Source organism: Cydia fagiglandana, chromosome 4 (assembly GCF_963556715.1).
Source record: "Cydia fagiglandana chromosome 4, ilCydFagi1.1, whole genome shotgun sequence".
Classification (NCBI taxonomy): Eukaryota; Metazoa; Arthropoda; class Insecta; order Lepidoptera; family Tortricidae; genus Cydia; species Cydia fagiglandana.
This window is the reverse complement of record NC_085935.1, coordinates 10,696,834-10,719,790: the sequence shown is the minus strand read 5'-3', so window position 1 is coordinate 10,719,790 and position 22,957 is coordinate 10,696,834. Positions and strand designations below refer to the sequence as shown.

The 22,957-nt window shown below is 37.3% G+C and overlaps 3 protein-coding genes across 7 annotated transcripts in view; 1 reads left to right on the top strand and 2 right to left on the bottom strand.

Annotated features, from left to right (window-relative positions):
• The window catches only part of LOC134663691 (chromodomain-helicase-DNA-binding protein 9), a 275,973-nt gene extending 264,014 nt beyond the window's left edge, over nt 1-11,959 (bottom strand). For 3 of the 5 annotated variants that reach the window (XR_010098167.1, XM_063520135.1, XM_063520136.1), the window contains exons 1-6: nt 11,706-11,959; nt 7,183-7,392; nt 6,808-7,103; nt 6,533-6,651; nt 6,313-6,441; nt 54-6,069 (exon numbers count right to left, since the gene is read on the bottom strand). Coding sequence is in view for 4 of the 5 variants with exons in the window: in XM_063520135.1 (XP_063376205.1) it covers nt 54-6,069; nt 6,313-6,441; nt 6,533-6,651; nt 6,808-7,103; nt 7,183-7,319 (6,697 nt within the window). In the remaining variant the exon portion in view is untranslated. The remainder of the gene's footprint in view (nt 1-53; nt 6,070-6,312; nt 6,442-6,532; nt 6,652-6,807; nt 7,104-7,182; nt 7,393-11,705) is intronic. The other 2 variants (XM_063520137.1, XM_063520138.1) reach the window with 1 other exon arrangement.
• A 170-nt stretch (nt 11,960-12,129) lies between these two features.
• On the top strand, nt 12,130-13,582 carry LOC134663711 (WD repeat-containing protein 82). Its single transcript, XM_063520167.1, has one exon. It carries the CDS (start codon nt 12,278-12,280, stop codon nt 13,223-13,225), a length of 948 nt encoding a protein of 315 aa, XP_063376237.1. The 5' UTR covers nt 12,130-12,277; the 3' UTR covers nt 13,226-13,582.
• Nucleotides 13,583-15,576: 1,994 nt separating this feature from the next.
• Nucleotides 15,577-22,812, bottom strand: LOC134663675 (ras-related protein Rab-14). The gene is made up of 5 exons (XM_063520119.1): nt 22,679-22,812; nt 21,263-21,372; nt 20,742-20,922; nt 18,852-19,034; nt 15,577-18,327 (listed from the first exon to the last, which is right to left on the bottom strand). The coding sequence occupies exons 2-5, from the start codon at nt 21,366-21,368 to the stop codon at nt 18,156-18,158; spliced, it is 642 nt and encodes a 213-aa protein (XP_063376189.1). The 5' UTR covers nt 21,369-21,372; nt 22,679-22,812; the 3' UTR covers nt 15,577-18,155.
• Between the last annotated feature and the right edge of the window lie 145 nt (nt 22,813-22,957).

Sequence of the window (22,957 nt, the reverse complement as noted above, 5' to 3'; positions counted from 1 at the left end):
AAATATTCCTGCTATTGAATAAAGAAACTGTCAATTTGTGGAGTAAAGCTTACCTTCTTCATCTTCCTCCGAATCTGGCGTCACTTCCATATCTGACATTTCTACAGTGCCGTCATCATGTCCATATCGCTTGATAACAGTTCGTTTCCTGGGCTCTGTAACAATCAAATCTTCATCTTCTTTCTTTTCTGTTGTATCAATTTCAGCCTTCTTAGCCCATTTGTTCCAAAAGTCTGGATCTCTGATATCGATATCAGATCGCTGACCAGTAGACGCGAAACTAGCTTTCGAAAATGTTGATCCTTTTTCGGATTCCATTTGAATGACTTGTGTTCTCCGCGCCAGGATCATCTCAATGTCTTCTTCGCAGAACTTGTCACCAGCGTTGTCTTCATCCATTACTGCCCCGTAAGCGCCTTTCTTTAGGAGATCTTCAATTTCCTTCTTCGACAGTTGTTTAAGCCCTGTCTCTTTTCCTTGGGTAGTGTTCATACTTTGCAAAATTGCTTTATCCAATCCAAGTTTCATCGACGCTTTATCAAACATTTCTCTTTCATATGTATTGCGACAAATCAATCTATAGATCTTAACCATTTTTTGTTGGCCAATACGATGGCAACGAGCTTGAGCTTGTAGATCGTTCTGTGGATTCCAGTCACTGTCGTAAATAATAACGGTGTCGGCAGCCGTCAAATTGATACCGAGTCCTCCCGCTTTAGTACAGAGCAAAAATACAAATCTATCAGAGTCAGGTTTTGAGAATCTGTCAATTGCTTCTTGCCTAAGATTTCCTCTTATTCTACCATCAATTCTCTCGTAAGGGTAACGTCTAAATACAAGGTAGTCTTCTAATATATTAAGACATCTTACCATCTGACTAAAAATTAACACTCGATGTCCGCCTGCTTTTAGTTTAGGAAGTAACTTGTCAACCAAGACCATTTTACCAGATGACTGAATGAGGGCTTTGTAGTAGGCCTCATCGTCTTCACCGTAAGTCTGCTTGTAGTCAAATTGTATTTGATCTTCAGCACCATTTAGTAAATATGGATGAATGCAGCATTTTCTAAGTTCCATCATAGTATTCATCAAGTTTGGTATATTTTGCGCAGAAGCAGTACCCTTTTGTAAGAAACTGAAATTTCTTTCTAAAATAGCTCTGTAGTATTTCTTTTGTATGTTCGTCAGTTCCACCTCAATTATAGTCTCTTCTTTAGGGGCCAGTGTTTTTTCAACATCTTCCTTTAGTCTTCTTAGCATCATAGGTTTTAATAGGGCTTGTAGCTTGAGCACTTCAGACTCAGTTTTTAGTTGCCCGAATTCGTTCAAAAATGCATCATTACTAGCAAATTGAGAGGGTTCTAAGAAGTTCAATAAGGAGAATAATTCATTAACATTATTTTGCAGTGGAGTACCTGACAATAGTACTCTGTGCTCCAAATGCAGTTGTCGTAATCCCTCCAATAGTTTGCAGTTACGATTCTTTAATCGATGTGCTTCATCAATGACACATACTCTCCAATTAAATGTTTTGAGTTCTTGAAAATCTGTTACTATTATCTCAAAAGTCGTGATTAACACATTAAACTTTGTTATTTCTGTGATTGGTTCACCTTTATCATTTTTATAATAAAATTCATACTCTTGTAGCATGCTTTTACTTTGTTGTGAACCATGATAAACCACTACGTTCATATCTGTCCAGCCTTCAAACTCTCTTTGCCAATTAGGAATGGTAGATAGTGGAGCAATTATAAGGAAGGGGCCTCGTATGCCATACTCCCAAATGGCATTTACAAATGTCAAACTTTGAATAGTTTTGCCAAGTCCCATTTCGTCTGCTAAAATGCAGTTGCGATTATTATGCCATGAAAATAGAAGCCAATTCAGACCTTCTAACTGGTATGGTCTCAAAGTATTACCTCCTTTATATAGAGGAGATTCCTTCAACTGGACCCAATTATCTGTAGATGGGCGTTTCTTAAATTTCCATTTCTCTTTTGGTGGAATTTCGCTGAAAATTTTGTATTGCTTAATTTTGTCAACATCAATGTTTTCTTCCAGCTCCCAAGTGCTATCTTCATATTGCAAACTTTTCCACTTAACTAAATAGTACTTCAGTTTACTATTCGTTGCAGGATCTTCATGCTCAGACATATCTAGGATTCTCTCAACTTCTATATAGTCAGGATTAAAGGGCTCCTCGTCCAGTAATTCGAAAATGTTCAGTTGTTGGGCTTGTTTTTGCTTAAACCTCTTTATTTTAGAAAATATGCGTTTGTCACCCTTATACAACTCCTCTTCTGTTTTCCACTCGCAATGTAAATAAGAGAAATTTCTGTATTTGACATAATATTCTTCAACATCAACAATTATAGGTTTTTCATCCTTTACTTCATTGTCTTCTTTTTGAATTTCGGATTTGTTAGTATCTTCCTTAGGATCTTCTTCTTTTGGCACTGTTTCTGGTTTTGTTACAGTTTCTTGTTTTTCTTCAGGTTTATTTTCATCTTGAGACTCATTCTTTGATTCAGTCGTGTCAGACTGTACAGTCTCTGATTTGACCTCCTCGGGGTTGTCATTGACAGCGGTCTCTTCCGATTTCTCCGGATCCGGTTTCGGATCAGTTTCGACAGGTGGCGGAGGTTCCTTTTTAAGTTCTCTTTTGCCCATACGACAGGCGAGTACGTGTTGAACAATCATATTGTCTTCCTCAGATGTATTGATATAAATATAGTTCGGCTTAGGAGTGCCGTCCAACCTGCTATTATCTTTGGTATTAATAAGTAGATCATCTGAATCAAATTTCTTCTCTTGTTTCGTACTAGGTATTCCCAAACATTCATCGTCTGACAAGCGCAACATAACATCATCAGTGTATTTTTTACGTTGAGTATTTCTTGCTGATCTTCGTTTTAAACTATCATCACCTTCAGGTGGTGGGGAAGGTGGAGGTGTAGACATTAAATCATCAGGCTCACCATCCGAATCCGGTATCAATCCACCTCGTTTCTTTCTTCTTCCTCCACCGGGAGTTCTTTTTAGCGCAATTTTCTTACAACTTCCGCTTCCAGATGACCGTTTTTTCGCTGTTCTCTTCTTAGGATTAAAAGCATCTAAATCATCGTCTTTATCTTCAAGATCTCTTTTGGCCTCTGCTTCTTCCAATAGATCTTTTATTGCTATCTTTGATACAGGAATATCGTCGAAATCAGTGACGTTCGTTTCGTCAGCAGTTGATCCATCTTGTGGATTTTTAAGGGAATCCACACTCATGAAACTTTGGTTCATTGAAGCATCCATTGATTTACTATCGTTGGGGTCTTTCTCCAACAAATCGTAATTAGTAGTAGTGTCTGCTTGAATATCAGAAGCGTCTTTTTTAGCATTTCTGCGTCTTTTAGGGGGAGCATTTGGATCTTTAGGTTGTCGTTTTTTGCGTTCTTTAACTGGTTTTTCGCCCATTTCTGGCTTGGGTTCTTTAGGAGTTCGGGGCTTTCTTTCTTTGTTTTTACGAGGACCTCTTAATTTTTTCACTTTGCCCCCATTAAGATCATCTATCATCATGGCACTACTGTCTAAATTTGTGACATCTTCAGTTAAATCAATATCCATCTCAGAGTTATTTTTCAGTCCAGTACCTGCTGTGACACAATCTTCAGATACTGGAAGTTGATCAAGAGGCTGCATTGTACCAATCAATTTCTCTTTTTTGGCTCTAGGTTTTCTAGGTTTAGCTGGACCTTTACCTCTTCCTCGTCCTGTTGTACTCGTAACTTGAGGGCTCTCCACCATTTTAGATCCGTATACAGGATTTTGTATAGCACAATTTGGTCCACCGTTACATTTATCATTTGTTTCATGTTGCTGCAAAAAGGCTAATCTTTCCTGAAGACACCTTACTTTTTCTTGGTTTTCAGCTGAAGGAGGTAAACAATATATCTCCTGTATTTGCTGCTGCAGCGATGCCCTTTCTTGATGATGTGATGATGGATACATACCCGGCATATGATGGTGCGGCATAGGGTTTGGGCCCAACATAATCATATTAGGATTAACGTTGTGAGGCAAATTACTCATCATGTTTGGTTGATTAGGTTGCTGCATATTGGGCCCCATGTTTGGATGCATATTTTGTACTCCCATAGGCAATCCTGGCACGTTAGGAATATTTGCAGGTGTGGTTGGCGGCATATTAGGAATATTATTACTTGTAGCACCAGGCAAATTTTGTGGCATATTTCCTGGTAAATTTGGATGAACGGGTGGCATACAAGGTAAATTACCCTGAGTATTATGTGGTGGTAAGCTGGGTGACATAGTGCTTGATGTCATATTCACATGTTGCAATGAATGGTTAGTTGCACCACTGGTTTGCCCATTAGAAGCTGCTTGTGCTCCAGGAGGTAGTGCACTGGGCCCACTTTGATAATTTGCGTTGATACTATGAGGGGAATTACTCTGCATACTAGTTGACACGTTAGTCGGTAAATTTGGTGGAATGCCCGGTGGCAATATATTTGGCATATTACCAGGAACACTTTGAAGACTGCTTGGTGGAAACCCTTGTTGTCTGTTAATATTTAGCGGAGGTAGATTGTCGGGCATATACTGGTTTGTTGTAGGAGTAGCCATATTGGGAGGATGACTCAAAGTATTTGGTAAATTATTTACTTGTGAAGGTATCTGCGAGTGTTCAATGGGTTTATTGTTCATATTTGTAACCTGGGTCAATTGCGTGTTTTGACCTATCGATTGCTCGTTATTAATTTTTCTAACATTGTTTTCTACTGGTTTTGAACTTGTATCCAATTTTTGTTCTGTGTCAAATGAGGCTAAAACCGCCTCTGGTTTTTCTTCATGTTTTGGCGCAGCAATAGGTTCAGTTTTGTTTTCGCTAGACAGATGCGGTCCTAACTGATTACTTTCACGTGGTTCTGGTGTTTCTGACACACTAGGCGAATTAACAATGTTTGAAGTCATATTAAGGCTGGCATTAGATGTATTAACAGGTACACTCTCTTTAGGAACATTACTTACGCTTGACGGCGGCATAAATATATGCGGAGGGTTATCATTCTCCGTCAAATTTTGACCGAGAGTGCTTTTCTTTTCCATATCCTTGTCCATGTTGGCGACAGGTTTGGGTTTATTCAATTCCGCTAATACTGGCGGTTGCGTTGTTGGTGGGTCTCCAGGTTTCGCAGGTTGTTCAGTTTCAACCGGCACTACGTTGTTCATAGGTTGGGGAGGAATCTTGTTTTGATTCCAATGAGTAGGTGACGAAACAACATGTGGGACGGCCGGTGACGCCGGGTTACGTTGGTATGAGTACTCTGAACCTGCTGGTAAAACCATTTGCTCAAGCGCTTGAAGGGTATTTTGAGTTGTAAATGACGTAGATGTTGGTGGTGGCGGTCCACCCGAACTCGGTGATTGAACCACGTTTCTAGGACCATGAGGCGACGCACTCGGCCCTTTCACTGGAGACATCACAGGACGGGGTGATAGTTGAGGTGGCTGCTGCTGCTGTTGTTGCTGCTGCTGCTGCTGTTGCCTTGGAGACATTTGTGCTCGTGGCGACATTTGTGGAGATAGTTGTGGAGGAAAGGGGGGGCGGTACTGGGCAGCTCCAGCATCCATGCCCGGAGGTTTAGGCGCGTTGTACTGGTTAGTGACATTCACATCCAGAGGATGCTGCACCTGATGTGATTGGTAATTCATAGAAATGGAATGATGGGGCGAGCCGTAAGGCATTTGTGATGGAACTGGATGCGAAGGTGCAGCCGAGGATGGAGGTCCCGAAGGTTGGCGCGCCACATGATGAAGCGGTGGCGCTCCCCCGTGATGAAGATGAACATTTGGATGTCCTTGAATGCCGGGAGCTATGCCACTTGAGTGGCTTGACATGTTTTGGTGTGGTTGATGTTGTGGCACAGTCCCATGATTTTGCTGACCAAGGGGTAACCCATATTGATGAGGATTGACATCCATCTGCTGGTGGTAAGAGGGATGTTGACTAATTCTAGATGCAGCCGGTGGATGCATCTGCGTGTAATTGGGATAATTCTGTAAAAAGAAACAAAAAAAAATTGTATATTTATTTTATGGTATGTATGACTTAAATGCAAATAAATGTATACTATAATATAATAATTACTTAATAAAAAGCCAAACATAGATACAAAATCCACAAACAAACATACTTGGATGTATCATAACATCATCATAACCATTATATTAATTATAAGTATATGTATTACAAATAAGTATATTATATAATAAACAACGAAATAAAAAAATCGCACTCACAGAATTCAAATGGAAAGAAGGTTTCACCTGCTGTTGTCCATAAACTTGCTGTGATGTTGGTTGTGAAAAATGTGGTTGTCTGGGCAAGTATGCACCATTTTGGGCTTGTATTCCTCCTATTGCAGAAGCCTATAAAACAAAATTTATCAGTTTGATATAAAAGAATGTAAATACAGTCATAAGAAACAAATTTGACTTTATAAATTTTTTTTCGACTTACCTGTTGAGTAGGATATTGGTGCATTTTTTGCTGATGTTCGTAATTTCTGTACGGCGGCGTAATCGGTGCGTATCTGTTAGGAGCTGGGGCATTCGACCAAACTCCCATGTCTCCAATGCCTAAAAATAACGATAACAATGATGTGTCTCTCTCATTAAATAGATAGCGAATAGCGATTTGTAAAAGAAAATTAACCACGTTACACAATTATTATTTTTTCACACAGGTCAGTCTTACGGAATCGTCATGTCATTACACCTAATTCATATTCATACCTGGATGCTCTGGCATGCCATACATGGGGTCAGGCCCCGGGTGGTACCCCGGGTACTGGTGCGACGGGTGTACGTGGTGAGTCGGATGGAGCGGCGCGTGGGGCGGCTGAGGCATGCGCGGACGGGGCGGATACTCTCCATAGCCATGGTATTCCGGGGCAGAAGGTGCCGCCCCAGGGTTCGGTACAGGTTGCGCGCTGCTGCTTAGCCCCCCAGCACTTCCTCCACCAAACGAAGTCAGTTTCTGAATTGAACTCTCTTGACCTACACTTCCTTGACTGTAAGGTTGCCTGTAACTGTGTAATATAATTGTAAAATAACTACTCTGATTATTTATATGTCTACATCATTGGTTACGTATAATACTCTGTTAACCTGTTGTCAGCAGAATCCTTATTGTCTCCAGTTACACCCGATGTTGAGCTACCAGCAAAGCTGTCTGTTCCACCGAGATCAGTGAGTCCTTCCAACATACCGCTTCCATCGTCACCAAATAAATTGTATGAGTCCATCACTCTTTTAAGAGTGAATTATAATAATTTGGTGTTGAAGAGTACTATCATTATCTGATGTGCCCATCTTAATCTGAAAGGAAGACTAGTATTATCTCTCTTTTTAATCTCTTATATGCAATATCAAAAATTGTCTTAGCTAATATTATTTTGAATAATTTCATTCATATCCTTTGCACTAATTTTGTTTATTTATTGTATTAAAGTGATTACTTATATAGATTTAATAATAGGTACACATCTTAAGACAAGGTAACACTTAATCTACTGAAACATATTTAGTACAGTATTACATATACATTTCTCATTATATTTTATACATTTCTTTTTTGATTTTCTAAACACAATAGTGAACCTTATTACAAAGCATTTAGGTTCATTTTTACAGACTGTTAAAAATGAACCTAAATACTACTTCCGATTGTGGCGGTCAAACGGGTAAAATCACATTCTATGTTAGCATTTCGCATAGTTTGGTCATTGGTGTTTTATTATGCATCACATAATTTTTTACTGTTATGGCTAAGAACTTGGGACGCACCTGCGTTAAGCAACCGCGACAGGCCGTTAGATTACAATGGTGGCAGATAAACCGTACGCTCGCTGTTTGCAATGTTAAATTAGTTTTTGTATAAATAAATAAAAAGATACGGCTGTATGCTGCGTGAATGGCCTACGTACCACCTAATCAGCTGGGCTATTCTATTGTACCATACCAGCATCATCATCATAATTTCAAAGAGCATGGATGTATGTACCATACCGCTGCCGCCTAAAGCGTTCGGCCAACATGGAGGGCGCTGCGGCTCTGTACCATACCAACTATACCAGTTATTATTTGTTTGTATAGGTACTTAATGTAAGACCATGGGCGTATTTGCATATTAAAAACGAAAATCAGTCTTGAATCGCGTCGCGCCCCCACGGTTGCTTCCGCTATGCTTCGTTGATTCAGATTTGGCAGAAGTAAGCGTAAGTTTCGTTTTTTTATAACCAGGGATCGGAAATTTGGATGCTTTTATACCTAAACTTCGGCCTCAGTACCTACACCGCGTTGTTATTGAGTAGTATGAAGGCAGACTCAATTTAACTTTGCTAATAAATTTACCGGGATTTCCCGGAATACCGGCAATTAGGATACATATACACATATACGAATTAAAGTATTTAAATAACATATTTCAACTGTTTCTTTTTACAAAATATGTGGTATGCGGTAATGTCTTTGTTACACCCTGTTTGTAGTTAAAACGTTTACCAACGTGTTGGTATGTTAACAAAATCGCTAAAAATTGTCATAAACTAAATATTTTGACAGTTATCACTATTTCGAGATATTTCATACGATCCCGGAATCCCGGAACTTAAATAATTAAAATAATATTTTTAAGAAGCCGACTCCATACTTGCTGAGCATTTTCCGGGAATTTGCTAAGTTTAGGTATAAAAGCATCCGAATTTCCGATCCCTGTTTATAACGTTAGCGAGAACTCCGCAGAAGAAGATTTAGGACCTAATGCTTCATTAAATACTTACTTCTTCCTAATCGTAAAAAAATAAATATGTACCTACACCTACCTGATTTTATGCGGTATAATCTTGGATTAGGTCTGTAGGTAAATATTGAGTGAGTAATAATAATCATGGTTTTTTATTATTATTACAAAAATTTAACCCACTTATTGTTATTAATATATCACAGTATTTTTATTAGAATTAAACATTAAAAAGTTGCTGATGATTTTCCTATTTCTTCTGTGGTATAAGGTACAGATGAAAATACATATACCTAACAACTATCCCAGATATGAAATATGTGAATTAGCGGTATCGTCTTGGGTCGTCCCATTCGCTTTTCGTCACGTTCTTAAATTAGTCCTATTCTCCTTTCGTCACTCATTCTACATTCATCACAATCGTCGGTGGCTTTCAATGTAGAATGAGTGACGAAAGCAGAATAGGACTAACTTAAGAACGTGACGAAGAACGAATGGGACGACCCAAGACGATACCATGATAGCATACATATAATACAACGGCAAAGTACCATGAACACCTAACTAACATTTTTAGTAATACACATTTTCATTCATTTCTAATACATAGTTATTTTATTTCAGGTACATAAGTTAACTATTGATTTTTAATTCGATGTTATACTTCATAATATTATGAATGTGACAATTTATGTTTTGATTACATATTTATTTATTACACATCTGTAGGTTGATTGAATAACAAAGGAAAAGTGGAAAAACTCATTGTCTAGGGGGGGGACTTAAGGTGCATATGAAGGATGTGGTGGAAATATTTGTTGGCATTGAGTAAGTCTTAGTAGCTCTGTTGGCAGGACCCAAACTTTCTATTGTTATATGTTTTCTGATATTAATTCTGAATTAACTGGTGCATGATAACCGATTTATTAATTCATATCATATAATTGCTATGTAACATTTTACAAAATGTTTTTTTAGTCATAAATTTCGCAATCATTAAATTTTACAACAGGAGTAAACACTGTTTTATGCAACTAAATATTCTTAGACAATTAAACCTTTAAGTGACGTAACTTCATTTTGGCAACATTTTATCAGCTAATTTAATTTCAAATATGATTTTGACTTAATCCATTTTCCTGACATACTGTCACACGTTAATTATTGTATAAATTGTATTGTATTGTATTTCAACTAGTATTTCTTGTCTTATATTAATCAATGAATTTCAGATTTATCTGGGACATAAAAAAAAATTAATGTTTTAATTCATAATTCATAAGACATACTTTCTTTATAGTATTTTTATTTATTTAATACCTATTAAAAGATAAGTGAAATTATATTTATTTCCATACCTACACACCATGGTCACCATGGGAAAGAGTAACCTGACAGATTTTAAAGGTGTATAAAGACCGCATTTAGAGACTAAATTCGGTCTTAGCATCACCTGGGCAACCCACCTTGTGCATTTATCATGGTATCAATTTGGTACAAAATTTTGCAGTCGACTCTTCTACCGTAACATGTCGTTTGCACACACACACACACTCACACAATTTTCTTTTTTTTTTCTTAATTTGTGCAAGTTATAAAAATTTTTTTGCTCCTTATGACCTTAGGAATTTGTGGTTAAAATCTGACAGGTTACTTGTTATTTGATGTATATAATATATTTTTCATATATAAACATTATGGACCTAGTAGTTAGCATATGGCCATACACAGCAGAAATACCTACCAATGATATTCTATGATTAAACAGAATACAAATGAAACAACTGGCTATTCATCCCTTTATAGGGCACACTATAAAAATATCTATTTGTATTTATAATTGTTTTTCATATGCTGAAGGCTTGAAATGTTTTTAAAAAAAAAAACCTTTAGTTTTTTAAAGGGTTGAAGTAATCAAATTTTTTTTTAATTACATAAACATGACATCAAATCATTTATATTATAAATAATCTATATTTACATTTTCTGATTGATTATAATTACAATTAGGGCAATTATACTATGATTGTGGTAATAAATATTGTCATATTTTCCCATAGACGACAAAACAGAATTTTAAAATTCTTTAAAAAAATATCAATAACCACAAAAAAGCACAATGGAAAAATTTTCATAAACTAATATATAAATGTAAAAATTCCTATATTTATTATTAATATTACTTACCTCTTAATATCACTACTTGCTAATCCCGGGAAACATCTAACAATTCTCTTGATTTCTGTCTTCATAGATGCATCCTAGCTTGTATGACCAAGGGGAAAAGCTATACGCTTATGATGTAAAAACATATAGCGATATAACTTTTTCCTTCGGGTATACAGCATGTTCCTGGGTCTTGAATAATAAAATCAGGGAACCGTAAATTCAAGCTTAAAAAACCTTATTTAGTAAGAATAGTCAGTAAGTTAACATAAAATTAAGATTCTTTTTAATTTTTTCCAGTATAAAAAACATGAACACATAAACGACAAAAATGCATACATATATTGTATTAGAACAAAATACAAGCTGGCTTACTTTCTTAATTCCTGTAATTTTATGGGCATGTAATTATTTTATATACATATATATATACTTAAGTTAAATTCGAATAACTAGCATTATATAATTTAAGTAGCTTCAACTACAATCATTTGTAACGCAAGAACATGGAGATGTATATTTAATTCTATATGTCCAGAAATGAGTGCATTAGAAAGGTAACAAAGGTAAGGAAAGCTACAGTTATACGTAGATAGTTATAGTGTAAGATGATGCTCCGTATAAGCAAAAGCCGACTGCATATTAATATAGCCAAAAAGTATCTATACTTTATAATTTTCGATAATTCTCATAAAATAACATAATCTATTAAGCTAGTACTTACCGAAAACGCCACACAACAAGGTTGATCTGTGATCACAAAATGGATACCATATTCTAAGAAACTGGGATCAATTAAAATGCCTATAGAATAAAGCCAGCTACTGTGTAATACTACAAGGGCAAAGCCTTTAACTGTTTTCTAACGTATTAATGAGATTCAACTCTTAAAACTGCAGTAAAACTCGCACCACTATGTAACAATTACGAACGCCATTACACTCCGTCCATTTTGATTCCCAAGTGTTTTTTTTTTCCATGAGCGCCTGTGATTGAACTACATATCTCATTCGGCCATATTGAGGAGATAGCAGCCCATAGACCCAAGCGTGCAGAGAGTTTTGTTTGCTAAGTTGGCTAAGCTGATAATGTGCTTGAAAAATTTTGTTTCGTACAAATACAAAGACTGTTTTCGTTACTTTACCTGTGGAAATATTAAGTGTCAATCAAAAGTGGTGTGCGCTACAAAGATGCTTTAAAATTTGTATTGAATTCTCAAAACAGAAGCTTTTGCAATTTTTACATTCTTTTAAAGAAGGCGTTTTAACAAAACCTGGTTACGAGAATCTGTTACAAATGATGAAACTAGTCGATCCAGTCGTACGGAGTTTTAAGGTCGCTAAGGTGTTCAGGGAAAATACAGACAAAATAAACAGTATAGATTTTTCACCGAGTGGAGAGACGTTAATATCGTGCAGTGAAGATGATCAGATCGTTATTTATGATTGTGAAAAAGGCACTCAAATGATAACGGTAAACAGTAAAAAATATGGAGTTGACTTAATACACTTCACACACGCTAAAAATACTGCAATCCACAGTTCCACTAAAGTTGACGACACCATCCGATATCTTTCTCTTCACGACAACAAGTACATCAGATACTTTCCAGGCCACACCAAAAAAGTTGTGACCCTATGTTTGTCACCAGTGGAAGACACATTCTTATCAGGGTCCTTAGACAAAACATTGCGTTTATGGGATCTGCGTTCACCAAATTGTCAAGGACTGATGCACTTATCAGGACGACCTGTGGCTGCCTACGATCCTGAAGGTCTAATATTTGCAGCTGGAGTCAACTCAGAGAGCATTAAATTATATGACCTGAGATCATTTGACAAAGGTCCTTTTGTGACATTCAAACTAAACCAAGAAAAAGAATGTGATTGGACAGGATTAAAATTTTCCCGGGATGGAAAGACCATGCTGATAAGCACAAATGGATCAATTATTAGATTAGTGGATGCTTACCATGGCACACCACTACAAACATTTACGGGGCATCTAAACAACAAAGGCATTCCCATTGAAGCATCCTTCAGCCCTGACTCCCAGTACATATTCAGTGGGTCTACAGATGGGCGAGTTCATGTGTGGAATGCAGACACAGGGTACAAAGTGTGTGTCCTGAATGGTGATCATCCAGCCCCTATACAGTGTGTTCAGTTCAACCCCAAATTTATGATGCTAGCATCCGCATGTACTAATATGGCATTTTGGTTGCCCACTATAGATGATGTTTGAATAGGTGTAGTTTGATATCAATTATTTAATTATGTAATTAATATGTAGTTATTGAATTGAGCAAAATTGCGTCATACTGTAAGGATAATATGAAATAGCAATGTGTAACAATACAAAATTGTGAAGATAAATAATACAAGCTACATGCATTACTTCAATGTTTTAAATACAGTATTGTAAATGGGAAGTGGTATTTAGAACATAACTACTTAGTACATGCATTTAGTTTTCATTCCATGTAAACATATAATTTGTATTTTAACTATTATGTAAGTTCTAAATTTACCAAAATACTGAGGATATAATGAAATGCAAAGTCCCTGATTTCTCTTTTATAGAAATACAACTTCGACACTAGCTGTGATTTTATTTAATATCTTATTACAAATATACGGTAGAGAATGCTGTTCCAGAGGGCCTACCGCGAACCTCGTTCGACGTCTTGCCTCTCTGTCGCACTTGTAAATACGTTCGTAAGTGTGACAGAGAGGCAACACGTCGAACGTGGTTCGCGGTAGGCCCTCAGTACAGGATACCTCAAAGAATTTACTAACAAGTAAAACCTTTTTACGTATAAAAGTTCCACCTTTCTGGGAGTGAGTTAAAAATGTATGTCCCCAGACCCAAGCCATAAAACTAATTAGGTGGCTAAAGCAATATAAGCCTTAATCTATACAAAGAAGTTGTCTCATTGCGCGCCCTGTCTGACTGAGCTCGACCCGCGCACGTGGCCTGCCACGTTGCGCTGTAAGTCGTAGGTTTTAAGTTCATTTATTACGTAAGACCTGGCATAAATCGTCTTACGTAATAAATGAATGGCGCCTAAAACCCCCCTTTTTTACCCCCTCCCTCCCCTATCTAAGAAAAAAATAAGAATAAGCTGACCCGTGTTTATTAAAAAAAAATATTTTTAGAAAGTTTTATTATCTTTATGTTCTTACTGTGGTTCTTACGTCAATACTGAGAACGTAAACCCTTCCCCTTATAAGAAAAATAAGATAATACATATTCGACCACCCTCCTCCCTAAATCTTCTTACGTAATAAATTAATGGAGCCTTATGTGATGGGGAGGCACTTATTGAAGGGAGAAACCAACAAAGATTTCAAAGTGCCTATGCCCTTTCATATAATGCCAAGCGAACATGCGCACCAACGAAAATGTGCCCAAAGCCATTTGCGCACCAACGAACTTATATAAGGCAATGGAGCCCAATGGTATAGGTAAATTAATTGCAGCCTTTCAAACATGAGTAAAATAAATATAGTGTATGGTAACGAGGCGACGGCATCATTCATGATATACTCTAGTGTATAAAGTTAAAAATCTTTTAGGACTTATATTCGCTCCCGACTCGTGGTCCAACCGCTATGTCCAACTGGTTGTGCCACTGCTTTACCAAAAGTGTCCAGTTTACTGACACGACCCGTACCAGCCACCGTTCAGTGACATGCCTGTGAGCCAAAGCTGTGAGCTTTCATACGCATAAAACTAAAATACAATAAAAAATATGGTCAGTGTATCCCCTAGTTACGTTTAGCCCCCATTCGCACGACAGCTTATTCAACGCGCGTTAAAAAAGCGCTTGAATCTGTCCGCACTCTAAACTCGATTTAATGACCAAGGCTTAAAGTCGAAAATCCAACAACGCTTGATAAAAAGCGCCACAGCTGTCGTGTGAATATATAGCTGGTCAAGCAAATCTTGTCAGTAAAAAAAGGCGCGAAATTCAAATTTTCTATGGGACGATATCCCTTCGCGCCTACATTTTTCAAATTTGCCGCCTTTTTCTACTGACAAGATCCTGCTTGACCAGCTATACATAGGTTATCCATTTGTGTCATTCAAACGCTTTTTTAACGCGCGTTGAAAAAGCTGTCGTGCGAATGGGGCCTTAATACTGAGGGAAGTAGTGTCACCCAATGTATGGGACGTGCAAATTTTGGTATCGGAATTATCGGATGAATTCACTTGGCACAGACGTAGTAGGTATACGTAAAGCTAAATCAATCCAGCCCGGTAGCCATCCGCCACGCCCTGGTGGGTAGACCTTATTGGCTAGTCGATAAAGCCCAAAATTTGCCATACAAACTGCCTTTGTTATTTACTTTGGAAAATGCCAAATGAAATATTTTTTAATTATAGGTATAACAAGGCCGCCTTAAACTATGATAAGGCCCTTGGGGATATAAGAATTAGGGGCCCTTTTGGAAAATAAAGAAAGCGAAACAAACTAACATTGTTCTTAAAGTAAAATTAAAGAGATTTATTTAAATTTTACGGAATTATTTATCCTGTTTCCCTAATATGCCCTAATATCAATATCAGAAAGAGGAAAAGAACAAAGTATACACTGTACAAATAATATTTATTTAACACGTTAGTTACACATAATATGTCGTAGGTAGTACCTACTAGGTACCTAAGCTACTTATCTATGAAATTGTATTAGACGAAAATAACTGATTAACTAGTGTAAAACATTTTGTTGACAAAAATAAGTGCATATTAAAGGACGAAAAACCATTAGAGTAGGTACATAAATCTAAAACGTGACTAAGGTAAGGTGGGGTAAGACGAACATAGTTTATTTTGCTCGGGACAAGACAAACAGTATGAGGATTCCATACAAGTGTTTGTCTTGCCCCGGTGATACTCTTCTCCACCTTACCTTATACTAATTATGGATAAACGCATTTTTAGATTTCGGTTAATTTATCCTGTAACGGCCTAGCGGGTTTGAAAATAATCAATATACATGGTTCACATATCTAACATAATAGGTTTAATGCTTAATGCAGTCGGAAATATACTATGTATATATATGTACTTTATTTTTTGAATGTATAGGCTATTAGTATTAGCTCAACTTACACACACGTGTGTTAGGTACTTTATAATTCGATCAGAAATCTATCGTTATCTAAAATAGGTATTTGTGATCATTTTCATGTACCACTCAAGTTATTAAACGTAGGTACACTAAACTTGTGAATATTGCACACCCTTGGTTAAATTTCAATAGCTAGGTATACCTTATGATAGTAATGATACATTTCCTCCTAGAGGGCGAGGCGGAGCTAGAAGTTTCTTCATAGAAACATTTAGTGATAAGATGATGATAACATAGGCAGTCAGTAATTTTCTCGCTGATCATATAAAATTTTACTGTAATTATGATATAACTACACTAGTGCGGTAATTAGCACTTCACGTGCCTATGTCGAAAATTTAAAGGGCCATATGTACTGTAAAACGTGCGAATAGGTAATTTTTTAATTTTCGCACTTGTATCATAATGCTTGTAGCCTTGAACTATTCCGCTTTAGTGGTCTAGCGCGAACTTTGGAATTCGGAGTTTATGTATTTCTCTTTCTGTCACTCCTGAAGCTCAAGAAAACTTAGAATTTCGGAGTTCGTGGTGGGCCCCCATATCTTTCGCCGGAGAAGAGGAACTTTACCAGTGAAGTTTTCTTTGCTATTTATCATCCAGTTCTCTCGATAAACTACAAAAGGGAACATAAATAATGTAATAATTTTGTTTCGCCATAACAATTAGTCTTCCGCTTAATACCGTAATAACATAATAACGAGTTACAACATTCCGATGATGACTCTCAGCCTTAAAACAATTTCATGAATATTATGATTTTGGTTCGGATAAATTACATGATTGGCTAACTTTTTGTCAAGATAACTAACATTCAATATAAACAATGTTATGTTTAATAATTAGTGTTTCTTACTTCTGTTCATGTACACGGTTGAATAAATAAATTAATACAGCACACAAGTATTATATACACAAAAATTAAAAATGGGTAAACAGTAAACATTATCAACCTATATGAATCACTTTCTGACAACTTTGCCTTCTGGCTTCAGATGAATGAAAAAATATGAAAACCCCTTTTGTTCTAAAGTAATGCACCATAAACCAGTGATTGATTTGGAATGTAAATAAGTAGAAGCAGAATGGGACTCGGTAATACTCTTATTTAAAATCTTATATATTATTATTTTAAATACTCTAGTTAACTTATCGATTAAAGTATGATATCCCGAAAGCATTAGTGCACACTAAAGTGTGGAGATGTACCCACTGGCTGCCACTCGTGACACATATTACAAATTACATAATACTTGAACAGATACGCCACTCCCGTACAAAAACCAAAACTATTCTACCACAATATTTCTTTTTGAAATGAACTTTAAAATCAGATTGCTCAGTTATAAAAGTATTGTCAATCAGTACCAAATGACTATGCTGTGGTAATCTTTAAAATAGGCTAGCCAATTTGAAATCAATTTCACAAAAATACATGGACGCATATTTTACGCATCCACTGCATCGCATTATCACTATACCTTATAAAACAAAGTCCCCCGCCGCCGCGTCTGTCTGTTTGTGTGTTTGTTCGCGATAAACTCAAAAATTACTGAACGGATTTTCATGTGGTTTTCACCTATCAATAGAGCGATTCTTGAGGAAGGTTTAGATGTATAATTTGTTAACCCGTGCGAAGCCGGGGCGGGCGCTAGTACTAGCTACAACTTTTAGCGGAGGTTTCATTTTTGTTTCTTGTGGCGCCTTAAGTTTTTCGGACGTTTCATAAAGATAAGTCGATTCCACACCAAGCAAACTAGCCTTGTCGAGACGGTCGAAGAGTGGGTTCCGGGCCGCTGGCCGTGTCACGAGTACACGGGTCAAAAACTTTTTTAGTATGAGCCGAAGTTAAGCGTCTTTCCTGTAGATATCATAAAATAAACGGACTTTAAAGCCTAATTTTCGTAGTTTACCTTCTAGGCATCTTAAAACATACTTTTTAAAATTTGTAGGTACCTACGCAAACCGTTAACTTTCGTAATGTCCGCAGAAAAGACCCATATTTTCCCGAACGTTTCTGACCCAGTCGCTCGTGGCCAGTTAGCAGGCGCAGTTGTCCTTGGCGGCGGGCGGCGCGGCCAGCGGGCGGCCCGGCGACGCGGGCTTGTGCTGCACGCCCGACTCCGCGGCGTTCAAGTCCAGCCTGCCGTCTTGAATACTCTGATATATCTTTTTAGCGGTCTCCAAGAATGCCTCCTCCACGTTCTGGCCACTGTGGACAACATTAGCAAGAGTCAGTTTATAACCAGCAGTTGGCGTAAAGATTCTAAGATGGAGCTTGGTGTACCTACATACATTCCGCGCCAATAGACGCGAGTCGCGACTGCTCGCACTTTACTAATACAAAGATCCGCTTGGGAAGGCCCCTATATATGTATAAGTACAGCACCCCGACTAAAGGCTCAGTCACACAGGCGCGTTTTCTATCTCGCTCTAACAGCTGCGTAAATGCCGTAAATACGTGCGCGGCGCCCGCGCGCGTCTTACACTAGGGTAAAGATAGGGCCGGATTTATCCGGCCGACTCTGTTTTCCATGTAAAAAAAAGCAGTTGACTCCGGCCGGCCGCCGATGCAGACGCATGTCCCATAGGGCTATTAATACAAAATGGGGTTCACTAAGTTCGCCCACATTGATTTTCTAAAATGAATGTTTAGAATCCGCGAGTTCTCAGTTCGGGGCGAACTACTAGTTCGCGTTCGAGAAAATTTAATCAGAAAAGTTAATATGTACTTACGTTTTGGCACTTGCTTCTACAAACATGAGGCCATTTTCATCAGCAAATTGTTTGGCTTCCTCATATGTTACGTCTCTCTGGCCGTCCAAGTCGGACTTGTTGCCGATCAAGAATATCACAGTGCTCGGGTTGGTCAAATTACGTGTGTCCGTTAGCCAGCTGCTCAAATGATTGTAAGTGGACCTGAACGTAAAATGCATAAATTTATTTATTTAATCATATGGCAACATATTGTGAAATCGAAACATTATATACAACATTAATTAAATGTTTACAAATTACTTGTCACTTACCAGACAGTTACTTTAATGCATAAAATAAGTGTGTAGGTTCATGAGTTATACTTTAAGGCGAAGAACCCACGCAGCAGAGTGGCACAGCTAAGCGGCGTGAACGACGGTGGCGCGACGTCAAGTATCAGGTGACCAAAAAAGTTCGTGCGGTTTTTATGGTAAAAATCAAAGTCTTGTAGATTTATTTATAAAACAATTTATTCATTTATATAAGCACCCTCGCATTCTAGAACTCTTTCCCAACGAGATACATACAAGTTTATACATCCCGTCCTTGTAAAAGCTTTTATTTTTTGAAGCGACTAAATTGGCAACCTCCTCTTCGATCTCAACTTGATTTCGAAATTTTTTATCTATCACATGATTATCTAAAGCCAAGAAAAGGTGAAAATCCGTTGGAGACATATCCGGAGAATACGGAGGGTGGGGTAGTAACTCCCATTTTAAATCATTAATTTTTTCCAGAGTGAGCTTGGCAACGTGTGGCCTAGCGTTATCTTGCAAAAATATTACTTTATTCCGGTTAACTAGTCCAGGCTGCTTCTGAAGTAACGATTTGTGTACTTGCTCAAGCTGCATCGAGTAGAGTTTAGCAGTAATAGTTTGACCCTCGGGAAGAAACTCGTAGTGTACTATACCAGCAGCAGTCCACCATACACAAAGCATGATCTTCCGGCAATGAATTGGCGTCTTCGGTACATGTGGTACTGGTTGGTTTGCGGACAACCAATGATGAGTTCGTTTTGTATTATTGTACATAATCCATTTTTCATCAGCTGTAAGCAGACTGTCCAAAAACGGCTCAGTTTTATAGCGCGAAAGCAATGCTGAACAAACTGATACTCGATGACACCTGTGTTCATCCGATAATTCATGAGGGACCCATTTACTTAACTTCCAAGATTTACCTAACTGATGTAAGTGCAAACGAATTGTTTCATGACTAACACCAAACATTTGCGAAAGTTCCTGGCAAGTTAACTTAGTGTCGTTTTCAATGGCAGCCCGTAATTCTTGATTGTCAATAACAGAGGGTCTTCCCGAACGAGGTAAATCTTCAAGCGACTCGTCACCAGACAAGAACTTTTTAAACCACTTTTGTGCAGTATGTTCTGATACTGCATCTTCACCGAATGCCGTACATATTTTACGAGATGCCTCTGCAGCCTTGGTGCCGAGTTTAAATTCGTATAGCAAACAAGCCCGAATCACATTAGTATTAACTGACATTTTAGACAAAAATAATTTACTTATGAACAGCGTGTTAACAAAATAGAGCGCATCAATATACTGACGAGTCCGTGCATGTTATATTGACACTAAATATTGGGCGCTAGGAATCGCAACAAGTTCAAACATGTCTCTATAGTGAGCGCCGCCTAAAACCGCACGAACTTTTTTGGTCACCTGATATTGTATCGCCGTGTAGGTGATCCGCATCGACCAAGCACGCGGTGCCGCTGCGGTGGACAGAGGCGCGGCGTGGTGTGCATAGACTAGGCAGATTGCCTACATCGTGATGCAAGGTTTCGCACCGCGCTTCCGCCGTGCCACTCCGCTACGTGGGTTCTTCGCCCAAAAAACGGGTCTTTCTTACCTTCTCGTTATATCATACACCATAAGTGCCCCAGCAGCTCCTCTGTAATAAGAGCGAGTGACAGCTCTGAACCTCTCTTGTCCAGCTGTGTCCCATATTTGTAATTTGATTTTTTGTCCCGCTACTTCAATTATCCGGGTGCCAAACTCAACACCAATTGTATGAGGGCAGTCAGCCATAACTGCAACAAAAGAAAACTAAGTACATGCCTTTGCAGTTGACATGGTTAGGATGACTAAAAGAAATTAACAAAGGTATATTATAAACTTATACCAAAGAATATTAGATAATATATTATTAGCACTGCAATCCTAAGCTACAGTCTAATAAAACATGGTCTTCTCTTCCCAGAGTGACACAAGCCTACGTCACAAAAACATTGCCACCTTGTATAGTGCTATCGCATATTATCATATAGCGCTGTCACATGATGATGTAGGCTTGTGTCAGTCACGTGACCACGAATAGACGGGAAGAGAGTACCAGGCGGAGTATATTATTATACCATGAGCTACACTTACATTTTTTCTCTGTGAACTGATGCAACAGGCATGATTTGCCAACTCCCATATCTCCAATTATTATATATTTGAATATATAAGAATAATTGTACGGTCCTGATGTCATCTTGCTGAAAACAGAAATATTACATCATAATGGCCAACAGAAGAAGAAAAAAGCCTTTGAATGTGTTAGTTAGCAGAAAAGACAGAAAAATTAATGGAATTGCTGGTTTCAAGATAATCAATATCTTAACAATTTAATGTTTTTTTTTATGGCCATGGTCCGTAAGTTGAAATGAGTACTTGATTATGTTCCATATGTATACTAAACATTAGGGTCAAGTTACACTAAGAGTCTGCTTAAACATTGATTAATTTTTAGTGTGAGTTCATACATTTACTACTAAACACTAATCTTGTACTCCACATACTTCAAAAGATTCATGTTTATAAAGCTTTTTACAAATTTAAAGTTCATCACTTTTTCTATTTTTATGACCTAAGATGAGAGAACCACCTTTTTTCTTTTTGGATCCTTATATTATAACTATTATAAGTGTACTAATCAAAGTGTTATCAAGCCCTAATACAAAAAGTTGCAAAATATTATCACTTGCAAAATATCTTATGTATATAAATAGTCACCTGCAATAATATGTTAAACAATGAAGGCAGCAAAAATATCTGAATGTATCTTATTTGTAGAACCATAAGAGCATGTCACATATATTTGCAGCCTTTGAAGATTAACATATTATTGCAGGTGTCTGTACCATCAAAAGTGTAGTAAGCCAGTAATACAACATCCTTCTGAATACCTTAAAAGGGTTCAAACAAACATTTGTGTTTTTATTAGAAGTTTTTAAATTTTGCTTGTTCACTTTATTGGCACTATTATGTACTTAGTCAAAAAATACTAGTGGTACATTTTGACAATTAATTATAAGAAGAAATATCATAAGTATCATAAGTTATCAAACAGTAAAGGCTGTAAGGCAGCCAAATTTAATGAAGCACTAGATGAGTCTGAGGAAATACTTATTACTCTCATTACTTTATTACCGACCATGTAAACATAAAGTCGGAAAACGTAACCATGTAATATCCTAGGTTCTAGTTGCTTAATAAGATTTCCTAACCAATATAAGTTTTATTTCATTGTAAGTCTAGTTATATAAAACACATTATTACTTCGATATATACTGCATTTTGTGCATAAAACTTACTGAAGTGTTGTACATAAAATAATTATTTAAGTCGTATTTCCTGAAAAACTTAAAGCACTAACACAAAAGGAAGATAGGTTTACTAGACACAATAAAAGGCGTATACAAGGCTTGTCACAGTGATTGATTTAGTAAAACAAATATAGTTACTAAATGCTACATATGGCCCAGGGCCCAGGAATATCTAAAACTTTCAAATTGTACTTACATTTTTCAATTATTAAAAGAAAGTGTCAATAATTAAAACAAAGACTTCCTTTGGTGATTGCCGTAATTTTCTATTTTTTATAAATCGATGTTTTCACCACTGCCTCAAAGAAACGTCATCACTCAAGACTTGACAGTAGACCATAGATAAAAAATAGCTGCGTTCAGGATAAAGCAAAACACACTACCGTACCGCATCGCCTTGGTGCGGTACGGTAGTGTGTTATTATTATCATGCCCTTAAAAAAACATTTATAATGATCTATGAAAAGTCACTTGA

Excerpts from the sequence above, each read along its gene's own strand:
- LOC134663711 (XM_063520167.1), top strand. The coding sequence starts at position 12,278 with ATGATGAAACTAGTCGATCCAGTCGTACGGAGTTTTAAGGTCGCTAAG.
- LOC134663675 (XM_063520119.1), bottom strand. The coding sequence starts at position 21,368 with ATGACATCAGGACCGTACAATTATTCTTATATATTCAAATATATAATA. Across the intron at positions 20,923-21,262 it reads TCAGTTCACAGAGAAAAAAT|TTATGGCTGACTGCCCTCAT; the intron begins GTAAGTGTAGCT and ends CTTTTGTTGCAG. Across the intron at positions 19,035-20,741 it reads GTGTATGATATAACGAGAAG|GTCCACTTACAATCATTTGA; the intron begins GTAAGAAAGACC and ends TTTTACGTTCAG.